This window comes from Panthera tigris, chromosome D1 (assembly GCF_018350195.1).
Source record: "Panthera tigris isolate Pti1 chromosome D1, P.tigris_Pti1_mat1.1, whole genome shotgun sequence".
NCBI classification, from domain to species: Eukaryota; Metazoa; Chordata; class Mammalia; order Carnivora; family Felidae; genus Panthera; species Panthera tigris.
In genome coordinates, this window is record NC_056669.1 from 64,102,697 (window position 1) to 64,126,621 (window position 23,925).

General features: G+C 47.4%; 1 protein-coding gene across 1 annotated transcript in view; it reads left to right on the top strand.

The window, feature by feature from the left end:
• PPFIBP2 (PPFIA binding protein 2) overlaps positions 1-23,925 on the top strand; it is a 144,934-nt gene that overhangs the window by 108,962 nt on the left and 12,047 nt on the right. The window contains 12 exon segments of the mRNA XM_007083180.3: positions 3,933-4,044; positions 6,408-6,469; positions 7,635-7,710; positions 8,744-8,847; positions 10,816-10,883; positions 12,466-12,523; positions 13,430-13,471; positions 16,834-16,972; positions 18,173-18,205; positions 18,631-18,772; positions 19,418-19,455; positions 19,458-19,545. Of these exon segments, the coding sequence (XP_007083242.2) occupies positions 3,933-4,044; positions 6,408-6,469; positions 7,635-7,710; positions 8,744-8,847; positions 10,816-10,883; positions 12,466-12,523; positions 13,430-13,471; positions 16,834-16,972; positions 18,173-18,205; positions 18,631-18,772; positions 19,418-19,455; positions 19,458-19,545 (962 nt within the window).

Genomic DNA, 23,925 nt, shown 5'->3' on the forward strand with positions numbered 1-23,925 from the left:
GAATGCACTCCACTACTTTGTTGTTTTAACTAAACCATGTTTCTATTGAACTGGGGAGTTCAGCAGCCTGGGCTGGGGAAGGAATAGCCCTGGAGGAGCATTCTTGCCTGCGGGAGCCTGGCCCAGGCAGCCCCCTGAAAGCACACCTGCTATTTGACTAAGGCCTCTGTAGCGCCACCCAGAGGTGTTAACTAGATTTTCATTTTTATTTCTTACTAGGGTTTTAAAAAGTACTTAAGAGTTTTCCTAATTTCTGGTTATACTTGTATTTTTTTCTGTAAGTTAACTTTTAATGATTATGAAAACAATACTCATCACAGAGAATCTTTAAACCATAAAAAAATGGATAAAAGTCACTCTTATACCACCTAGGAGCTACCACTATTAATATTTCCTTCTAGGAATTTCTCTTTTGGGGGAATCTCGCTCGCTTTTTCTCCAATTTCTAGTGTTGATAATTTATATGCAATTTATGTCATGCTCTTAAAACTCTGAACATGATATTGATATCTGTATAATTGCTTGTATAAAATGATTTTCTTAACCGTTTTACCAACAAGGAAGCCGAGGTACAGAGCAGTTCAGTAACTTTCCCGAGATCTTACCAAGTCAGCACCAACCTAGGCAATCCCAGCACATTTGTCTCCAGCCCTGTTTCTATCTAAGTGCACCCTTGTGTGTACTGTGCTGTACCTGTTCCAGCAGCAGTGATTTTCTCAAATAGCTCAGAGCCTTCTGTCACAGAATTCCACTCAGGCGAGTCCTGTCTTGGGGAAGGCTTTGAAGTTGTACAACCATGTATTATAAAACCAAACAACTCTTTTTAGGTCACCTGAGCTCTTTGCCTTGGCATAGAGACCTTTGAGATACTACAGGTTACTCAGTAACTATTGGGTAAGGGCATCCCCTATGTGCCAGAATGCATCAAGCTCTTTGCCCACATTTTCTCATTTGATCCGTAAAAATAACCTAGTGAGGTCTGTTGATTTATTATCCCCATTTCAGTGGCTAGAAAACCAAAGCCCAAGGTGGCCAAGGTGAGGTCCAGACCTGGATCTGTGTCATTCCAAAATCCATGCTCTTTTTCTTATAAAATCCTGATTCCCTGCAAGTAAAAGCCTGTACTATTCTTGAAAGTTCTTTAGTCTTCTGCATAAAGCTTGTCAGCCCCTGAAGGCGACTCATCTTCCAGGGCAGCAATCAGGGGTGATCCCTGGGTTTAACGAAGCTGAGTACTTGCAGGGAGCTGGAGCACCCCTCTGCCTGGCACCAGCCTGCACACCTTTGCCTCAGACCTCTGGCCACACAGCTCCAGCCTCTGTGGCCATGGCAGTGGCATCCTTTGCCCTCGTGGTCAGGTAGAGGGCTTGTAGCCTGTTGCAGACTTCCCAGCTATGGGCACAGGTACTATGCTAAGCACAGCAGAGCACCTGTCATTTCTGGCCTATTCTCTGGAAATTGACACCTGGCAGCTAGGACTCAGCCACTTAGTTGTTGGGTTTTTTTTTAATTTTTTAAAATTATTTTTATGTTTTATTTTTTGAGAGAGAGAAAGAGACAGTACATGATCAGGGGACAGGTAGAAAGAGAGGGAGACACAGAATCCGAAGCAGGCTCCAGACTCTGAGCTGTCAGCACAGAGCTCCACACGGGGCTCAAACTCATGAACCCGTGAGATTATGACCTGAGCCGAAGTTGGCGTTCAACAGACTGAGCCACCCAGGCGCCTCTAGTCTACAGGGCTTTAAATAGATGATCTCACCCAGAGGCAGGCTTCAGAGACAGGGGACCTCATTGTGCTGGGCTCTGCCTCACCCATATCACTGAGATCCTCTGTGGGTCCCAGAGACCAGCATCAGGCATGCAGATTCCTAACAGAGACCAGCTCTCACTCGGTCTGCAAAGAAAGGGAAAAATGGTCGTGGAAGGTCCAAGAAAGGTTAGGAGAAGATCTTCTAAGAATAGTATGGTCCTTGTAGAAATAAGAGGCATTTGGACCGAAAGGCTCAAGGCTAAGGTATTCAGAAGCCACCGAGGCTGTTAGTTGTAGGCCCGCAAGCACCGAGGCCCTGAGTGAGCTAGGGGACAGTGCTGCGTGGCTGTAGGTCTCAGCTAGCAGCTTGCCACCGCTGGGCTTGCTCTCTGGCCTCTCTGGGTAGATGCCACAGAGCAGAGGGGCAGGGCTCCATAGGGCACTTCAGAAGAAGGAGAGCCTACCCCTTGCTGCCTCTTTTTTTCTTTACGTGGCCCTCTCTTTTCCCATTTGAGGGATGTTAGGGAAGGTTCTTTCAGAACGCCTAAGGTGGGCTCAGGGAGCTCTCGGCCCATAATAGTAGCCTTCATCTGTGCTGTTGATTCAGAAGCTGGCTCCCGAGCAGGTGGGGTTTGTGTCCTGGTCACTAAGTGGCCCTGTGACTTGGGCATCGCATCCTGCACTCTTCCTGGTGTCTCCCCGGTAGCGACACGCAGTGATGTTGCTTCCTCCCATGGGCTCCTGTGAGGATTGAGTGAGGTTGGACGTAAGAAATCAGTGAGCACTGGGTCAGAGGCAGAGTGGACGCTCAGTCAGTGTGCCTGAAACTGAACGCAAGGCCTGTTGGCAGAGGAGCCACCAAGAGTCTCAGTGCTCATTTTCGGTTACTTGAAACTATTCGAAAGTTAGCTCTGGCGTCCCCATTCTATGACCTTGAGGAAAGAAGGGGGGATGTGATTGGGCTACCACATGGGGAGGGATGGCCAGAGTACAGGCCTTTGCTGTATGTTGGCTGGCTCCTGAGTTGGTCCTCAGCCCCTTTCTTTGTCTGGTTTGATGCTCAGAGAACTACCTGGTTACCCTTAGGAAAGGAATAAGACGAGAGAAGCAAGAGTAGCAGCATTTATTGAGCCCTTACTGTGTAACAAGTATTAGGCTAAGTTGTCCGTGACCATTATCTTATTTAATCCTCCCCACAGCACTTTGAGGTCAATGCTGTTTTCCCCATTTTAGAGATGAAGCAAGACTCAGAAGTTAACTCAGAAAGGTTAACTTGCCTAAGGTCCTCCAACTAGGAAATGAGGGAATCCAAGTTTGTTTGGCTCCAAAGCCAGTGTGGCCCCTGGGATGGGACCTACACGGTTCTGATCTTCTCACAAGCGTGGGAAGGCGTGGACAGTCACACCTACTGTTACATGTGAGATTTAACCTGCGGTGCTTAGTAGAGGTGTGTGAAGCACCTAGCACAACTGCCCGTGCATGTCTACATATGAATGTATGTATCACATCTGTGGCTGTACTTACATACTTTATTTGCAAAAGTGTATCTGCTCAGCACATCTGAACGCTTGTATAGAGGTACATACGGGTGAGCGTGCATAGGTGCTCATATGGAGGCTGGGCAGAGGCCGTGGCTGTGCATGAAGAGAGTACATGAGGGAGGTACTCTTGGCTCACTCTTTGTCTACCTACCAGTAGTGATTTGATTGCCACTATGTTTCCTGTATGGGTGTGGATAAATGAAAGATGCATGCACTCGTTGCAATGATGTACATCTGTGCTGTTGCATGAATCCCCTGAGAGAAGGAAGTCCACATCCGGAAAGAGAATGTGCATCAGCAGCTCTCCCATTGAACACAGTCCCAGCGCCTCGGGCCTCAGGGGCGACTGGGCCTCAGAGGGCAGGGGAGGTAAGAGCCTGGTCAGGTAGAAGGATGCAGGTGACCAGCGGGAGCTGAGGGCAGGGCCGGATTGGCCAGGGAGAATGAGTTTAGTCTGAAGAGCCCCATGTGGTGGGGACAGCGGTAAGCACCTCTAACTGCTCACCTCTGGCGCCTCTGCCCCTGACTTCCCAGCATGTTCTGGGACCCACTCGTCCCGGGCTATGAATGACTTGAGGTACTTCATCACAGTCTGGTAGTCCCTCTGAGCTGGTGGGGATCCTCTGTTGCTCTTTCAGGCTGAGGTAGCCCAGCTGCAAGAGCAGGTGGCCCTGAAGGATGCAGAAATTGAGCGCCTGCACAGCCAGCTCTCCCGGACTGCAGCCCTACACAGCGACCACGCAGAAAAAGGTAACTGGCTTGACTGGGAGAGAGTTGCCCCTGGGCCCTCTGGGCATGTGTGTCTATGGATGATTATGTGTGTGCCTATGTGAGTAGGCTTACTGATGTGCACATATGTCCCGTGTGTGCAAACACGTCCAAGTGAACAGATACATGCGTGAGTGTGCGTGAAAGGGCCTAGAAAGCACAGTTCTACTGTGGAACCATTGCCATGAGCCCCTCCCCTGTCCAGAAGACTTCACCCTGAAGGCTTCTCTCACATGTAGTCTGATCATTAAGCTCTGGAGGTTTTCTTTGCACTTGACTGGAAGGACTTGTCTTTGTGTCATTCCCACAGGGGAGGCTTTATTTAGCAATCCATTCACTCCTTGAATGGATACCTGCTTGATACTCATACAAGGCCCCGAGGATACAGAAACAAATCCATTAGTTCTCATCTTTAGATCTCAACTTAAATGGTACCTCTCAGAAAGGCCTTTTCTGGCTACCTTACCTCAACCAGATGCCCCCAGTCCTATTTTTCTCTAGCTCAGCATTCTTTTTGTTTCCCTCATAGCACTTAAAACTCATCAGGGTTGCATTTGGGGAGGTCTCTGGGTAGATTGTTGTCCTCACTGTGGGGCAAGAATTGTGTCTGTCCTCTTTGAGACCATATCCACAGAACTTCACACAGCATTCAGCCATGGTAGGCTCCTAAGAAATACTGGGTAAGTGAAAGGATGGTGAATGGTCCCTCATCAGTTCCAAGTCTGCTGATTCAAAAGAGGATGAATCCTCAAATACTCTTATTAACACATATTTAATATTTAAGGCTATCCACCTTGTATTCAAAATGATCACATACCTTCCTCTTCCCATGAGGCTGCAGAATGATGCTGGAGGAGGTCCTGTAGCCCTATGGATTGGCCTTACTACCGGGTCCCCTCTCAGCCTCAGCACTGCTTAGCTTGGGTCCCTGGCTGGGGTGGGAAGCTATGCAGCATGAAACGGTGGCTTAAGCTGGAGAAGAAAATTAGTGACCGATATGTTCATGCCTCCCCTAGTCTTTCTCAGTGTCTTCTTAAGCCTTTGAGTGTGTCACCTACCTGCCATGGCTCAAGGTGGATGCTGGGGCCCCCTAACATATCCCAGACTCTCTGTGATGCTTAATCTGGACAGAGTGCTTTCTGTGCCTTGATCCTAGGCCAGGTAGCCTTCCCCCTCCACACTATGCTTCTCTGGAGTCCAGGCCTTCTGATCCATCATCCGGTAACTCTTGGGGCCGGTCCTTTGGTCATTTGCTGCTCAGGTTGGGTCCTGCCCAAAGCACTGAGGTTTGCCACTCTTCATATGAAGCTTACCACCCTCGTCCCACAGACGGGGCTGTGGGGTTGCTCTTCAGCTGCCAAGAGCCTAAGATAGTGAACGGGCACTCTGTATTGTCCTCTGAAAATGAATCCCTATGACTATTTACACAAGTCTACTCTTCCTATTCTTGTTGCAAATGGGATGCCTGTATTTTGGTTCCCTTGTCTCCTGGACTTTTCTCATATAGACACCCCCTCTTCCTTTTGTAATAATCAGTTTAGGAATGGGGATAGGTCCTTGTTTTGAATATTCCACTATGTGCCACTCCCTAGACCTAAATATATAGCAGACTGACCTCCAGCTCCCTTAGGCATTGGCCTTTGACCTCGTCCTTCAGACCAGTTTGGGAAGAAATCAAGAGCCCCTATTAGGTCCAGAGTGAGAGCAGGCCTTAGGTTGCCCACCACAGACTGACACAAGTGCCTGGGCCCATAGAGATATTCTGTGGGTTTCTGAAATAAGATAGTTTTCCTTAACTGTAGAATTTGTTTTAATATATTTATAGATGTGTCTAAATATTCTTTAGTCAATTCTGACTATAGCATTTTAAATTAAGCCAAGTACCCAGCTCTTTTACATAATCATTCTTTTCTTCATTCAGCTGTAGACTTTTTTTTTCTTTCTTATTTTAAATTCTCCTTTGCTACAATCCATGGGACTGTATTATTTTTCTCTAAAACTAGCTAGCAGCCCAGGTACATACCCACTCAAGTAATAATGTCTGTATTCTTCTGAGATGTTGGTTTTGAAAGGTTTTTGGGTTCTTTTGTGTCAACTTCGAGTAAATGGAATTTGTATTTTCCCCACTAATTTCTACAAAGAGAACATGAGAGATTGGGTTTGTGCATTCATTTAGTAATCCAACAAATATTTAATGAGAATGACTACACCAGACACCGTCATGGGCTCTTAAAGAAGTAAAGGAGCCCACATGCAATTCATTCACAAGGGAATTCTTAGCAGCTTAGCATGTGGGGATGGCTGTCTGTGTGTAAATAATTCTCCCTACACCTAAATTCTTTCAGACCAAGAAATTCAACGTCTGAAAATGGGGATGGAAACTTTGCTTGTTGCCAATGAAGATAAGGTAAGATGGTCCATCAAGGCAGCCCTATTCTTCCTCTGCTAACAGGCTGTTTCGTCCCTACTGGTCTCTGATATTCTGGGCAGGGTCATGCCCATCAGGCCAGTGACCCAGGGATGTGTCAGGAGAATGGCTTCTGCCTTTTGGAGACTGAGCCTCAGCCGTTTGTTTTTGGCTTTGATGCCTGGGGACTTTGCCTAAGCGAAATCTCCCAAATGCAGAATAAAGTCATGCCTGTTCGTGCTGGTGCAGGGGAAAAAAAAAATACCCCTGTGGTTACTGCCAAATGCCATAACTGCTGCTTAGACTCTTGGCAAAACTTGAGAGCAGTCCACCAATCTCCTATGCACACAATCTGGTGACAGACCCGTCACGGAGACACTAGGCAGCACGTGATGTGTTTACCCCACCACCTTCCATTCTTCACATCTGATTGCCTGCGTAATCCTAGAGTGGCCACCTCTGTAATTATAGAGCACTTACCTGGGATGGCCATCACCTCTGAGGATCACAACCCTGCATTTTACAGATAAAGAAACTGACCTTCAAAGTGCTTGAGTAGTTTTGTCCAAGGTTCGTTAACAGTAGGTAGTGGAGCCAGGGTTCCCACCCAGGTCTGTCTAATGCCCAAATCTTCGTGGCCTCCCAAGTCCCCAGGCCTTTGCTGAAAGAACTGATCTCCTCTGGTAATTTCACCTGTTGTGCAAGGAATCTCGGGCTCCTAAGGAACAGGTTGAGGGTATTGGGGATAAATAGGACGGCTTTATTTTAATCTTTCTTTGTATGTAGCTCCAGAGGACAGCATTCGATCCAGGAGACAGATTCCAAAAGCTACCTCAGGAGGGTAGGGAGATAGTGCGTTTCCTGCCTCTGAAATGTTTAAGCCCCTCGAAGGCTGTGTCTGGAAGGGATTGTTTTACGGCTAGGGATTGGACTCCTAGCCTTTGGGTAGAGGCAAGAATGTTTGCAGCTGCCTAGGGGGCAGACCACTGGGAACCCAGGCTCTGTGGGAAGGAGGCTGGACACTGAACTTCCCGTCGAAGTGTCCCTTAGTTTCCACATAGCATCTCTTCTCAGTGTGCCCAGAATGTAGTCTGGGCCCCCAAATGAAATCCTCCATGGGGCCAGTGGTGGTGTTTACATATAGTCTGCTCTCCCACCGTGACAGGACCGTCGGATAGAGGAGCTCACAGGGCTGTTAAACCAGTATCGGAGGGTGAAGGAGATCGTGATGGCAACTCAAGGTGAGGGAAAGGAGGATTCTGCTGTTTTCTCCCAAAGGTATTCCATCAATTGTGTTAAATCCAGGGGCATTTTGCTAGAAGGTTATTAACCTTCATTTGGAGAAGATCCTCTGCTGGATAATGGAGCTGGTTAGACTGTCCTGGACAGTGGGAAACTGGCAGCTATTGGTTTCTAGAAACTGTGTCTAATGATAGTCCAGAGCTCCTGTGGACTAAGCATATTATCAAGAAAATAGAGCCTTTAACGTGAGCCCTTAGGAATCCCCATCCTTGGGGATCTCCTGTGTGTTTTTCCAGGATACCTTTTAGAGGCAATGAATGCAGTCAAACCTGGACCAAAAACCAGTTCGATACCCTCATTGGGGATTAGAGCTTGTCCACCTCCGGACAGCTCCCCCAGCAGATTTCCAGGATACTTTGGGGGCCTTCTTTGAGTCTCTGGGTACCTGGGTTCCTGTAGGAAGTCACAGGGCAGGGAGAACTATCTGTACTTCATATTTGCTGCACAGGCTAAACGTACCATGCGGGCAGTGTTAGTGTTCATGTGAGCGCAGTGGGGCCTGGGCCAGGCTGCCCGCCTTACCGTTCATGTCATTGACCCAGGCTCCTGTCACAGATCCCTGGAAAGCAGCTGCTTCACAGGAGAGGGCCGCCTTGAGGGTGTTCAGGGACCTCATTCTGGTTGAGCTTCTGCTGGCCCTGCACATGTATCACAGCCCTATTTTCCCTCCTCCTTTGGTATTTGGGGTCGAGTCAGAGCATCATGACCCATGGCCAAGGAATGAGAAGGTTAGGGAGGAATAGTAAGGGCTGCCTTCTCTCTGTTCCTCCCATGAGCTTTGACCTTGAGATGACCCTCATGACAGCCCTTTCTCAGATTCCCCGAAGAATCTTATGATTACACCTGTAATGTCCCTTTATATGTGTCTTAGTTTTTCTTGATGAAGAAGCACTGTTAGAAATCTGTGGTGTAATCACAGGTTTCAGATGAATCCCACAGGAATGACCCCTCCTTCTGCGTTAATGCTTCTAGGGCCTGCAGACAGAACTCTCTCAATCAATGAAGAAGAACTCGAGGGAAGTTTCCGAAAGTGGAACAGTGCAAACAAAGGCCCTGACGAATTACTTAAGCCAGAGGTGCTGTGTTTCCATCCGTGATGTGGGGTTTCAGCAGGCCCTAGGATCTTGCTCTGAGCTTGGGGGAGGATCAAATCAGGTACCTGTCAGGTAGAAATCTTGACAGGTGAGAAATTAAATGGATGGAGTGGCCCCCAAGGCCGGGGGGAAAGCATCGAGGGTGGAGAGGGGCCCAGGCACAGACCTGTGTTCTAAAAGCTCCCCCGGCAGATTTCCGGGGTACATTGGGAGCCTTCTTTGAGTCTCTGGGTACATGGGCTCCTGTAGGAGGTCACAGGGCAGGGAGGGCTGTCTGTCGTATTTGGAGCACAGGCTGAATGCAACATGCAGACAGTGTTAGTATTTGTATGAGCACTCAAGGGGTGGCATAGTGGATACTGGACTTTTCAAGGGTAGGACTTTTCTTTTCAATCCAGTTCCTTGTTTCTTTTGGTCCTTCCTCTCTGGGATGTAAGCAGAGACCATAGGTGGTTTCATTTTATTTCTCCCTGTTTCTCCAGTGTCTGTAATAATGTCTGACGCCCAGGAGAATACAAATATTTGTTGAGTGAAAGTGTCTTGCTCGTTGAGGAGAATAAACACACCTATTGCTGTGATACGTTCCTATTCCGCAGACCTCCCCTCCAGCCTCTGTAACCAGCATACAGATTTCTTTCCCTTTTGCTTGTTTAAAGTCTGGTCCTCTTATACAAACCTCTCTGCATTTAGACGAGATACAAATAAGCAAATAAACTCATAGATCCAGATCTCGAGTGGAGAAGGGGCTTTGGCCCAGGATGTAAAAGTTTCATGAAACTCTAGAATGGCCACACCAAAAAGGGTCTCAGAGGTCTAGCTCAACCCTTTTAATTAAGGGAGGAGCAAAGTGTCGTCGAGTGACCCAGTTATTAAGTCAGACAAACATCCCAACATGAGCTTATAATGAGCTTATTCCAGATTGCTGACAGTAATAAAATAGCAGTGATTGACAGTACCCCAGTGGGGTCCCTGTGATGAGCCCTGTACATAGGGCTCACCTCGTTTCTCCTCATGACACCCCACTGGGATTCTTATTTTATTATGGTGAAGCTGAGGCTCAGAGAGGGTCAATAATCTGCTTTAGGTCACACAGCGGGTAGATGGCAGAACCTGGAATTGGATCCACATCTATCTGGCCAAAAAGCTCAGGCTTTTAACAGCCCTATATAATGCCAGGGTTCTCCCTATAGTAGACCAAAAAGGTACTTCCTGGGCTCTAGAGAAAAGGCCATCTTTACACTTAGTACAGTACTGAAGACATCAGGCTGTGTTGTCCTTAGACACCACCATTAGCTCATGTTTGGTCCACCCGCAATGCTCTTCCCTTTTTGCCTTCTCACTAAGCCCATTCTTGTTTCTCAGGTGTTCTCCCCTCTGAAACCTTCTTCTGTGGTATCCCCTCCCTCCCCTCTACCCCCATATTGCAGTGTAGGTATCAGGACCATAAGGACATGCACGCTGATCTTTATCCTAATGGTCTGTCTGGTGAGGGGAGCGCTTCCCCCACACCCCCATGGGGACTGGCCGACAGTAGATGTTGCTCATAACAATTGTAGTGCTTCTCACTGCAAGCGACAGAAATCGACTCTGGCTAGCCTACACCACGGAGGCACGTTTTTGAAAGGGTGTGTGGTGGCTCCTTGAATGAAAGGAAAAGCTGAAGAACCGAGCTCAGAAAGGGCAGGAACAGCAGGATCCCCAGGGGTTCAGGTGTCAGGACGCTACTGCAGGGATGTGGACGTAGGCCCGGGAAGGAGGGACAGGTTGGCCTTAGGTTTTCGATACTCCTTTCTCCTTGGCATCTTGAAAGAGCAAGGCATCCATATTGACACAGCCACCGTGGCTGTGCCCAAGGGAGGAAGTGCAACTCCCCAAGGGGAATTGTCCAAAGAAGGGGAAAGGTCTCTAGATAGTAACCGTCCTCTACAGTGACTTCTGTTTCTGGTGCAGATGCCTCCAAGATGTAGCTCTCCCACCGCGGGGCCACCTCCACTCCCGCAGAAATCACTGGAAACCAGGTAGGAGGCCTGATCATTTCTCCAGAGCTGCTGTGCCTTCACACCCTCTTGGGGCTCCTGCATGGCAGGAACTGGCCATGTGTGGTGGTGAGCACGGCCACCATGTCCTGGGCACACCTGCCCTTTCACTGTCAGAGAAGCATGCCAGGCCCCAGAAGCGGCCACAATGTGGCCCAAGCCGTGGAGCAGTCGTGAACTGTGCCTACCTCCTCTGGCCACAGAGGGGCTTTCCTTCCCGTGGGCTAAGGGTCTGGGCCATTGTCACTAAGAAAAGACCTGGCCGGGGGTTGGATTCTCAAAGGAGAGCTGGCTGCAGGTCATCTGTGCCCTCCAGCAGCTCCTCGGGGCTGGGAGCATCCCATCACGTGTGTCTCATTTTTATCAGGCCCTCTTGAAAGTCCTTCCTGCTCTCAGGAGCCCTAGAGCCCTGTGACAGTCCAGGCTCCCCAGGGAGAGCCATTTCTCCTATAGGGAGGTTGGTCCAGTTGCTTTGGGGAAGCTTCACATGGCAATGAGCTTATAATGCACTGGCCTGTGGGGTTACCTGGCTGCCATCTGCCTGGTTCACTCCAAAATGAACCTATTTCTAGTTCCCTATGTCAACAATTTAGAACATTTCCAAGTTGGGCCCCCTGTGATGGAGATCTAGAAGCTCTACTGTCAAGAACAGACTGTCTTTCAGCCAAGGTGTCTGGAAACATTGACCTTAAGTATGACAGAAGCTTCTCTAGAATGCTGCTGAGTCTTCAGAATGTATGTGTTCAGGACCCCACTTTCTAGAGAGCCACTGTTTCCCTGAGCCTTCAGCCCTAGAGAAAAATGTCAGTGTCAGCGACGGCAGTTGGCCAGTCAGTTTATGAGTTCACTCAAGAGGAAGTCAACACCGATTAAGTCACACTGACCAGACTCACAAGAAACCAATGTACCAAGAGATTCTTCTTTATTCACCTAAACAGAGAACTATCCTTGCTGAGGAGACTTATCACAAGGTAACCCTTGTGACCACCAGTGGCATTGCCTCTTCTCTGTATAATTAGTGCCCTTTGCTGCAAAATAACCTCTGAGAAAGCAAATTCCCCTGAGCAGACTAGTCAGGGCATACAGAGCCAGAGCAAAGGGTGAGAAGATCCTAGCAGGTGGTGCTCTGGAGCTGTGGCTGGCTAATGTGCTCATCTTTAATGTGGCACAGCGCCCTCCTCCCTGGATTCCATCTTAGACTCACAGACAAGACAGTACTGGCACCTTTCCTCTCTTTTGACCCTGCAGGTTGTCTTTTATGACTACGTAACAGTTAGCTCCCATTGATGTAATAGAACTGAGTGTATTCTAGATTTTTCAGAAATGCCAAGGCCTTTTGATTTGGATTTAAATGATGCTCTCATGCCCTCGGCAACATGTTGTCTGACCAGGCTGTCCTCTGAAATGGGCCAGTCTCCTATGTAATGGTTATGATTAGAGGGTGGTTTTTTTCTGAACTTGACCCTAAACCCACTTGACATTGGTAAAACACTTGGAATGTCCTCTGCATGACTGACCCCATGCACCTCCTTCTGTTTCTTTGTTCCCTTTGTGTTTTTTCCAGGGCTCAGAAAAAGCTCTCATGTAGTCTAGAAGACCTGAGAAGTGAACCTGTGGACAAGGTCAGCCCGTCAGCCTCTCCGTAAAGACTCCTGAGTCACTTCTTACCCAGCAGTGCTGGGACGTACAGGTCCCACTTTATAGAGGCTTTTCTAAAGCTGATGGGGAGACAGGAATTACATGAACATTTTGAGAAAACCGGTCAAGTGTGGCCCAAGGCATTGTAGAGGCAGGACAGGAAATGCTTCCTGGAGTTGATGGAGATGTTGAGGTGTAGGGAGCAGGAAGATGTCAGTTTAGAGCCATGAGTCAGATCAAACCATGGAAGGTCTTGAATCCTGACTCTATATCCCCAGGGCCACTTGGGAGCATTGCAGAGATTTTGAATGAGGAAGTAATGTGAATAAAGTTGATGAGCCCAGGAGTGAGTTATGGGATAATTTAGAAGACTGGAGAGGAAGCTTTTTTGAGAGTCTAGAAAGATATGAGGAGAGCTTTGTGGCCCCATATATGAGGGTGGCCCTTGACCATGTGGGTGACCCCTATGCTGGTTCTTGAGCAAGGTCACTGGAGACCAGGGGGGTCCTTCCCTGACGGAGCACCTTAATGGAGCCCTGCTGCCTACGGTCCCTTGGTCTGATCAGTGTACCAGTGCTGGTAATTACAGTGGAAACCCATGAAGGCTGGAGCTGGCAGGGGCCACTGGGCCCGTTCAGTGGCTCTGTTCCTGTGGTCCTGTGCCTCTTGCTCCTCCTGGTCTGATTGCTGGCAGCTGTCCAGAACATCTGTCCGTGACTTGGACAGTGGCCTGTGTTTCCATCATGGCTGGTGATTACCTGACATAAAGATGGGGAGGGAGGGAATGAGCCCTGCAGATATAAGCAGGCAGCTGGTCCTGAGTTGTTGTTTGCGACTAACACTGGCCTCTCTTTCTCCACATGTGTGAAATCCTTCTTGCCACTGCATAGTGTGTCGATGGGAACCAGCTCTCCCCAGTGATAGAACCCAAGGTATATTAACTGCATGCCCCTGTCATGCATCTGTGGTCACATGTCTGCTGGTGTGTTTTCATTTAGCAGGTTACGGCTTTTGTAACTGTAAAGTATATTAATCATAACGGGTAAGAGTGCGGGAGGAAAGACAAAGCTTCCTCTACCATTTTCTGTTTATGTGCACCCCGCTGTGTAATGTGATTTCACCTCACTGACTGTGGATAGGATTTATTATTATCTCCGTTTTACAGGCTCAGAAAAAAACCCATCTTTAACAAGGCATTGTAGATCTGATTGCTAGGAAGGGGGAATGTTATGACTTCCACATATAATCAGAGGAGTGTGACAGCTCTCATCCTTTCTGTGCTGATGTGTCATGGTTAAACACAGGGGCACACTCAGCCACCGGTGCAAGAATCTTCCTATGACATCCCCTAATGTTGCTGTCTGGCACTTGCTTTCTGTGACTGAGAGCTCATCACATCAGAAGACACATCCTGTGTTTTTTCCCAGCTCTATTAGATACATCTTCTGGACTTCCCTAGAACGTGCATCCTCTGATCCCAGCTCTCCCCCAGCTGAGCCCATGGAAGGAACCAGTGTCCCCTGCTGCTGACTGCTCCAGAATCAAAGTCCCTCAGGCCCTCTCTGACTTGAACACCCTCTCACGTGCACAGATCACAAGCCTTCCGAGTTTCTATTCCGTCTCCTTAGGGTCAGCACTAGTTTCTCTAGCTTGTGGCCTGGTCCACTCTTGAGCACGATATTCTAGATGGTGTCTAATTGGTGCCTTCCTTGAGCTGGGGACTGCTCTTATAGTTCCTGCTGTCAGTCCAAACCCTGGGGAATGTGATAGTTTCTGTACCTTTGTTTATGTACTGTCCTGGTGTGCTCAGCCTGAGGCAGGAATTGTTCCCTATTTAGAAACAACGAAACAGTTTCTGGGAGGCTCCAGAGAGAGAGAGAGAGAGTTGCCTGAGTCCTGTCTGATGTGTTGTGTCACTCTGGTGTGCTACCCTCTCTGTTCTAACTTAAGGCAGCTGAGCAGTTATACACTGCCCCCTGTCTGGGATTTCCATTACCCCCACAACCAGGCTTATTCTTCTGTTCCTTCTGTGGCCTATCCTGACTTTGACCTTCTCTGGCAGCGAGCACTTCCTTCCCAGGTTTCCTTCTTGGGTGAACAGAGCTGAGAGCCCTTTCTGTTACCCTTGATTCCTTTGTTGTCTTTCTTACAGGTCTGCATGACCCATCCTTGAGTTAGGTTGTGTCCCTTTCCTCCCAGCTCCCCATCAAGCACCCAGGACAGCCCACGTCTGCAGCCGTGGTCATCTTTGCCCTGTCTTCGGGGAGCATATGTGATGGTGCAACCAGAAATCTGGTTTTGAGAGCCCTTCCTTGCTCCATATTTCCTGTGTGATGGGAACCTGGAGTCACAGTTCACGAAACCTTTTGAACATTGCCTTCCCCACAGTCTGTGGTTCTAGGTCTGACTGTGCATCAGAGTAATCTCAAACGCTAGTTTAAAAATACTGACACTTGGGGTACAGTCCCACAGGGGCAGATTCCCAGGACCGGGTACACCCGAGATCTCTGGTGTTTTCATTAGTGTCCCAGGTAACTGTGGAGCAGTTGGTACACAGACTAGCATTTGGAAACTGTTGGTCTTGCCAGTGTATGATCAGGTCCAATCTCTACCTTGTGGGTCATCGTGAACGTAAAAAGCATGCACTGTCCCTCTCTTAAGGCTCTGGTTATTTCCACCTCACGAGCCAGTTCTTGAACAGTTCCTTGAAAAGAAGCACCTGGGTGGCTCAGTCAGTTAAGCATCCACCTGACTCTTGGTTTCAGCTAAGGTCATGATTTCACAGTTTCATGAATTCAAGTCCTGCATCAGGCTTCATGCTGAGTGTGGAGCCTGCTTGGGATTCTCTGTCTCCCTCTCTCTCTGCCCCTCTCCCACTTTCACTGTCTCTGTCTCTCTCAAAATAAATAAATAAACTTAAAAACGACAACAAAAAGAATACCTTGGAAATATAGTCTACTTTTTTCACATGTCTCCTTTCTGAGTTTATTTATTTATAAGGGGTTACCACTCCATGTTCAGTGAGGGAATCAGACTTCAGTTTCTAGGATGATGTATTTATAAGCACACTGAATTCAGAAATTCATTGGACATTTGGCTTCTAACTGAATGAAACTTCAAAAGATGTCTCAGCCATTAAACCCTCCATTACTTTTCTGACTTGTCAGTTGTGAAATCCAAACTTTGCGTATTACTTTTCTTCTGGGCCCAATCAAGTAATCCACAGTTGATTTCCTTGGTAATGTTGCTTCATTTTCTGTTCTTACTGACATGCTTTCGACTGGGTTTCCCTTAGGTTTGTGGGTTTAGGGGGCATTATGCCCTTCTTTTAAAAAAAAATTCTAGTATAATTAACGTACAGTGTTATGTTAGTTTCAGGCAGACAATATAGTGATTCAACACTTCTGTATGATACTCAGTGCTCACCATGATGACAGGACTCTTAATCCCCATCCCTATTTCACCCATCCACCCACCCACCTCCCCTCTCATCACCATCAGTTTGTTGGCTATAGTTAAGAGTCTGTTTCTTTTGTCTCTTTTTTACTTCGTTCATTTGTTTTATTAAATTCCACGTATGAGTGAAATTATATGGTGCTTGTCTTTCTCTGACTGCCTTCTGTCCTTCCTAACCAAATAAGTACACTTCTTTCCCTTTACATTATCTTGTTTCTTTGGGACCCTTTCTATGGCCAGGGTGCGTGCGCAAGCCCATTGCACCGGGGCTGAACCTCGGGCAAACTATGATCCTAAGTTCCTAAGGGAATTGTTGGCATGGAGCCCCCTGGTCTGTTTTCTCTCCCGAGTTGTGTGTACCTTCTCACTTTGCCTTAATCTGCTATTTTTCAAGATAACTTATTGTAATATATAGATATAATTAATGTATATGATCTGTATTATCAACATATATAATAGGTATACTTTTATTAGAATTTGGGTTTGTATATTCAAAACACCCAAAGGATAATTCATGGCTATAATTCGTTGAGCCTTCGAGCATTAGGCCAAATGGCAAAGGCCTCCTTTGCGAGATGCTTCCACTTCCTGTTTGGAGTCCGCTGCAGTCGGCCCTGGATTTGGGCTTGACTCTGTCCCTGTCTCATTGCATGGCCCTTTCTCAGAACTGTGGTCCCCTTTCCGGGACTGACTGATCTTTGAAAGGTCTCTGAGTTGACCTGAGTGAAAAATGGCCCTTAGAAAGCCAAGCAGTGCCTGTATCCAGAGATTTCCTAACTGGGTTTGATTTTGAGCCTGATAAGCTGATTCAACATGTCTCTTTCTCTCCTTCCAATAGGACGGCCCTTTCCTGGCAGAGCACAAATACCCCACATTACCTGGGAAGCTTTCGGGAGCTACGCCCAATGGAGAGGCTGCCAAGTCAACTCCCATGGCCTCGCAGCCCGACCCCACAGGGGGCAGCCTGCTGAGGCTGAGTGAGTGTCCAGGCCCTGGGGCTGGTGGCCCCTGGAGCAGTGGCCTTGGCACATTCCGTTATTGCCCAAGGTCCCTGCACCCACGGTTGGAGAATGTGGGAGCGGGGGTTGGGTGGACGAGATAAGTTGTCCCTCTGGGTGGCGTCACTTGCTGAGACAATGACTCCTTGTCTGGGCACACTATTTCCTTTGGTAAACACTGTAGAGTGCCAGAAACCCAGGCTGGGAGTCCACCCTTTCTTTCCAGCCGCAAGCACTCCACCCCACCCCCATTTTCCCTCTTCCTATCTTCCTTTCTTGGCCCTTTTTATCCCATCATTCCTCTGTTCCCTCCTCCTAGACCCCTTCTGCACCCTTCCTGTCCCTCACTCCACCCCTCCTCCTCTGTCATCCTGATCTTTGCTCTCCTGTCTCTGCCTTCCTCTTGCAGCCTCCCTATTACCATTAGGATGATATTATGTGCTCTTCCAAGGGAGAGTGTTTCCTTAGGGAAATGGAGTCAGTGGCCAATGGGCAAGGGTTTCCATCCACAGGTACCGTTTTGGTGCTTAAGGCCTGGAACCATGGAGGTCTTTGCTGCTTTTCATGCAGAGTAGGCCATCTTTCCTCAACAACAACAGATCAGTGGAGCCCAGGAGGGAACATTCTGGTCCCTGCAGAGCTCTCCCTACCCGACCCCTCCTTCCTGGTTGTTCCCTGAGCCAGCCCATGTGTCAGCTTCTGCCCTTGGCCAGTTCTGCCTCTGGCTGTAGGAACTCCAAATAAGCTCTTGAATGAGTGTGTCCTAATAATATGGAGACTCTGGACTTGGAAAGGCTTTGGACCATTCTAGTCTGATCTAAGTGATCAGACTGGCACCCACACAAGAGAAGAGGTGCACGTGGCCCAGTATATCAGCCCCTGCCACTGTCCCCCCCTCTCCCTGTGTGTGTGTGGATACCTCAGCCTGCCAGGAAGTGGCCCCAGGAGTATTTGGCCCCTCGTGTGAGGCCTCTGTTCACTGCACTGACCCTGTGGGCCAAGTTCAGCCCCTGTTCCCCCCTTCTTTTCTCATGGGATTGTTTTTCTTTCTGTTTGAGTTTTTCTCTCTTGCTCGATGACTCTTTTGTTTATTTCTTTGCTTCCCTATAACTCTGTTGGGCTGGACTTTGGCCTCTCTTGCTTCTTCATGTGGCTTCTCTACTTCTTGATTGGCTGGAGATCGTGGCCGGAGTGTCAGTGCCCCCGTATTAGGTACTGTACCCTTCCAGGTGAGGTGGAGAGTGAGATGCCCTAGTTTCCCTACCCTAACACCCTCCCCTTCTGGAACATTCAGCCATGTCCCCCTCCTGCCTGCATTCCCGCATCTCCCCCTGGAAAAAGAGGAAGCTCCTTGTTGGAGTTATCCATAAGTATTTGGACCCCCAAAACCTTTAGCACTTGAAGACATTAGCTCACCCAAATTTGAAACGTTAACTTCGCCAGTCCTCAGAGAACCTGGAGTGTGCCTGATCCCCCTGCTGGTCTCTGAGATCTGGATGTAAAGTGCTTCCCTGAAGGCAGAGCAGGGCAGACTCTTCCCCGCTCCCACTGAAGGATGGCCCGGGCCTGGGGAGGAGGTCTCCAGAGGACCCGTTTCTTCCTCTCATTGATACACTATTCTGTTCTTCCCATCTCAGGAGACACAGAAAGTGGTTGGGACGACACTGCTGTGGCCAATGACCTCTCATCCACATCATCGGGCACTGACTCAAGCCCCCAGTCTCCCCTGACGCCAGATGGTAAACGGAGCCCCAAAGGCATCAGGAAATTCTGGGGAAAGTAAGTTGGTGGTCGTGATTATAATTACATTGCTTAGAATTAGCATTCTTCTTGAATGGGCAAAGAACTGTATAACCCCCTGTTTAATCAGATGTTGAAACAGCAGTAAAAACAGAATGGTCATTAGAAGGATTTGAGTTATCTTGTAGGCCCCAGAGGAGGAGAACTATGAAAGCACTCATTAAATGTAGCAGTTGCCTTACATGTCCTTCATTCCAGGCATCTGTCTGTCCCACAAACCCTGAGTGCATTCTCTGTAGTTTACACTACAATGTACTTTGGGAGAGACACTTGGATGAGACCAATTTCTTTTTTCTGAGGGGTCAGTCTGTGTCTTAAGAAAGATTTGCCGTCCCAGTTGACTCAGTCTGTGAAATGAGGCAGAAACTGGGGCCTCCTACCAAGCATCATTCCTCACTTTGACCCCATATGGTGTGCCCTGAAACCCAGAGGCAGAATTAAAATGGAGGTTGGGTCTGGGGAGCTGTCACAAGTCATGATCCTTAACCTCTGGGGAGGCACTGGGGACAAGTGCTGTGGAGAGTCCTGGGTCCAGCTGCTGTGGCCCTGTGTAGGGGGCTGGTACACTGGCTGCATGCTTTCAGGCTGTCCCCTGACAGTCTCCATGGATTCCTCTCCACATAGAATCCGAAGAACTCAGTCAGGAAATTTCAACACTGATGCTCCGGGATGGCAGAGTTTCGACGCGGTGGGCTCCGGGCAACCGCAGGGCCAAGGCTTTCTAGGACCAGAGACTCCAAGGGTCAGAAAAGGTAAACCTCCCTCCAGGGTGGAGAGGGAAGGGGGTGCTGAATGCTCCAGAGGTGGAAGGCAGGAGTTTCTAGTGCAAAACTTCTCAACCTTTCCCACTTGGCACGAGTAGACATTGCTCATGTTTTACAGGTACACTAAGGTAAAGGCAAAAGGCTCCCTACAAACCAAGGTGGCTGGTGGGGGCCCTCTGGGCTCCCTGAGGACCTCAGCAGCTCTGTGCCTTGCACACTGGTGCAGACATTGAAAGCACAGATTCTGGAATTATAGACCCGAGTTGGAATGTGCTCAACTACTTCCTAGCTGTGAGCCTTCAACCAGGTTATATAACCTCTCTCTGCCTCATTTTCCTCATTTGTGAAGTGAGAGGTAAAAAGAAGTATTTTCTTAGAGTTCTTGTGAGGATCACATGCACCACTGCCCATCTAACCCAAGCATCAGTGGTCTGCCATTCATGGGTCCACTTTTTCTAGGAAATCTGAGAAAGGGCGTTGTCTCCCACCCCTCTCTGGGTCAGTCCCCCTCCCACACAGACCTCCACAGGAGGGTGTTGGCCTGTTGCCATTATCCCTCCTAAGACAAAGCACCGCAGTTTGCTGAAGGGTGTTAGCTAAAGGGGGTTGCAGAGGGGATGGGGCACTGGAATCAAAATGGGAACTTTCACATGACTCTTCCATCGTGCCCAAACGAAAAAGCATTAAAAGAAGTTACACTTTTCCTGGACTGCCCTAGTAGATACCCTCCAGTTACTAGCTTTACCCCCTTTCCTTAGGTCACCCTATTCTGAGAAAGCATGCCCCCCTTCAGATCTGCCCAGGCAAATCTTCACTCCTGTGTTTTCGGAAAATCCCTTCCCATATCCTCTGTTCCCAGCAGACAATTTCTACAGTGTATTGTCTCCAGCAATGTTCTCCTAAAGTCTGAGTTATTTGGCCAAGATCAGGCTTCTGGGGGCCTTCCTCAAGACTGGATTGTGCCATTTTAAATCTGACCAGTGAAAAGTAACATTAACTCTCATATTTAATCCCTCTGAGATTGCCACACACCAATGCCGAGTGCAGGTGGTAAGATGTGCACAACTCAGATATCAATTCTCAGAAACAATACAGCCTAGATCCCAATGATGAGCAAAGAACGTTTCCCTAAAGCATCATGTTGTTGGCAGACCTGTACCCCCAAGGAAGGGAACCCACCAATGCACACTCCCCCCACCCTGCCACCCTCAGGCTTCTATAGGCTTTGCAGGTGCACACGGGGCCTTTCCACATCCACTCACACTTTGGTGGCATCCTCAGACGTCTTCTCCAGGTGCCTTGCAGAGAAGTGTGAGGGTGTGTAGACTTCTGTTTCTGCTCTCTGAGGATCAGGGTGTTGGTGTTTACCCTTCTAATCAAATGTAAATGCTCAGTAAATGCTAGCTTTCCAAGGCAAGAGAATCTAAGGACATGGTTTGAGAAGGCAGAGACCAATTCACAGCCCTTAAAAAGTGAGCCAGAGAAAGCTTATACGTTCCAAGAGCATTCCAATGTACTAGCAATTTTTAAATGTAGACTTCAACATCTTTGATTCTTCAGAGATGAAAAAACAATCTGCAGTAAGGTTGAATGATGAACCTTGGCTCCAAATCTGGCAATTTCTTTAGGGTTGATTCTTGAAGGGAAATCACTGGCAGGGGTAGAAGAAATTTTCTAAGACCCTTCAGCCCTTTTTTCTTAACATAGGACTGCATAGTTAGGGGGCCCATTTTGCCATTCTGGGCAACCATTTTGGGATGGGGTAACCGAAGTCAGGAACTTTCTCTGCTGAAGGAAAAATGGCATTTCCACCCACAGAGCTGCTTTGTTTGAATGTCTTTGTGCTTTGTTAACCGGAACAGTGATGATGAAGGGAAAGAAAATGACGTCCTGAGGAGATTGCTGCATTTATACTACCAGTGCTGGTGGTAACAACATGTGTTGGCCGGTAGAAAAGAAAGAACTTTATTACTCGGAAGCAGAAACTTGATAGAAGCTAAGGTCCTCTGGTATTTATAGATGTTTCAGTATAGCCTTATAAAATATCGCCAACAACATCCCTGTAGGAAAAACACTTTGTTACAGCAAGTCTCCAGCCCCAATCTCTTTCTTTTCCTAATGAAATATTTCTTTTTTAAGTATCATATTTGATAGTGACACTTTATAGGACTCCTCTCTGAGGTTATAGAAGAAGGAATTTTATTGTCTTTTTTCCTCTGGTGTCAGGTTTTACTGATTTGCATCCCAGGAGGCACTGCTATAGAGGGTGCCTGTCACACCCACAAAATACTACATTTTTATTGTTAATTTCATTTGCATATGTTTGTCATTTTTCTTAAGCTGTCTGCATTGTTTTGCCCATTTTTGTTAGTGTCTGTCTGACAAATTTCTGTCTGCTCTCTCTATATTAAGATATTAAGCTATGTCTCATTGTGATAAATTATTTTTTAGGCTTCTCGCAGAATTTTACTTTATTCTCTGACAGTTTGATATATGGAATTTTTATGTTTAAACTGAGGTTCATGAACTTTTCCTTTGTGGTTTCTTCCATATTAAATGTTTTTGATGATTTGTTTTTCAAGTTTATTTATTTATTTTGAGTGAGAGAGAAAAAGGGTAAGTCAGGAAGGGCAGAGAGAGAGGGAGAGAGAAAAATCCCAAGCAGGCTCCATGCTGTCAACCTACGAACCGAGATCATGACCTGGGCTGAAGTCAGATGCTTAACTGAGCAAAAAACTGTGTTCAAATCTTCTCTTAGGGATTTATTTTGGTATGTGGTGAAAGGTAATTTTATTTTTCCAAGAAAAAGCAGCAGTGTGTAATGTATAAGTCAGGCAGACTCCATCACATGGTTGGATCTCATCTTTGTGCAGGGATTTTCTGAGTTGGTCTCCTGAGTCTACTGCCCTTTGAAACTGTAGCTTTATGAGGGTTTCTAATCAGACTATTTTATTGCCTTTCTCCTGTATTCATGGTCAGTGTCAGGTTTATCCTGAATGTGAGAAAGCCTTAGCTTCAAGGTCCTTTACTTGCACCTGAGTGTCTTCTAGTATCTAGAGAGAGTCTAGTCAATGTGCTGGTGTTGCCATGGGTTTCGCAAAATTTTCCTAAGGTATTTTAACACGTCCAGTTTGGGACTGCCAACTCTACTCCAACCTTCCCATTGTCTACATATTGCCTTCTGTCAAATGACGTTGGAGCAGCATGGGCATTTTGGGGACCTGGCTAAGGGGAAGTTGAGTTTTGGGTACCCATTTGGTTTGGAGTTGTTGGGATGTGCATATGTGGTTTGCACTCACTTCATGTTTAGTTGACTAGCTGTCCAATATAAAAATGGCTCCAGGATTACTGCTACTTCCCAATGTGCCAGTTTGCCCAGCACTCTGATACAAAGACGCACAGTTGGAGATCATGTCCCAGTATGAACACGCACTCTGATATAAAAAGGCAGAGTTGGAGATTGAGTCCCAGTATAAATGTGTCCTTTGGCACTCAGTATCAGAAGTATGGGGTGGTGGAAAAGAAACATTTCAGATGTATAAAACCAGAAGCTATTCTGTGAAAACTTTTTCCAGTTGTTAGATCTGCAAAATCCCAGGCAAGGGATTCAGTTCTCCTGGACACTTAGGGAAAAGAGAAGTTCTGTCTAGGCAGAAATGCACTAACGAAGCTTATACTTCATATGTTCTCCCTCTTTCACGGGGAAGGCATATCTGATAACTTGTTACATCGTTTTAACTGCGATTTGGAAAGATGTTTTGGAACATGTCAGTAAAGCAAGGGATTTGGCTGTGTCTGAAAGGTACCTTCTCTGTCCTCTCTAAATGACTTAAAAGTTTGTTCAGCTAAGGCCCTGGGTGACCCCGGAACTGAGAGAACCTGGGGTGGGGGCAGGGCTGGGAAGGGGGAAGAAGGTGAAGAAGAATCAGGGTCTGCTACTGTGAGAACAACCCAGGGGTGGGAGGGTGGAGACCATTTACAAAGAGGGACATGGGAATTCTGCTGAAGACAAGCACCAGATTTTTAGAAGGTTCTGAACATGTGTACAAGACCGAGATTTTCAAATTATCTCAAAAACACTTATTTTTCCTTCAGTGCTGAAATACTCCTCTGGTATATCGAATACCCATTTTTACCAATTTCCAGAAACCAGAAAAGGAATGCAATAAAAAACTAATAGAATGTGAAAGAAAAGTGATAAAATGCACATTTGAAATTGAAAGTATTCTCACATTAACAATAAACAACAACAAAATTCCAGATCATACCCAAAGCGGTAATTCGTTGAAAGCAAAAGATAAATTCCAAACAAAATCCATGAATAGTTTCCTAGATTATTGTTCCTATAAAGTGAGTCACATGAGCACA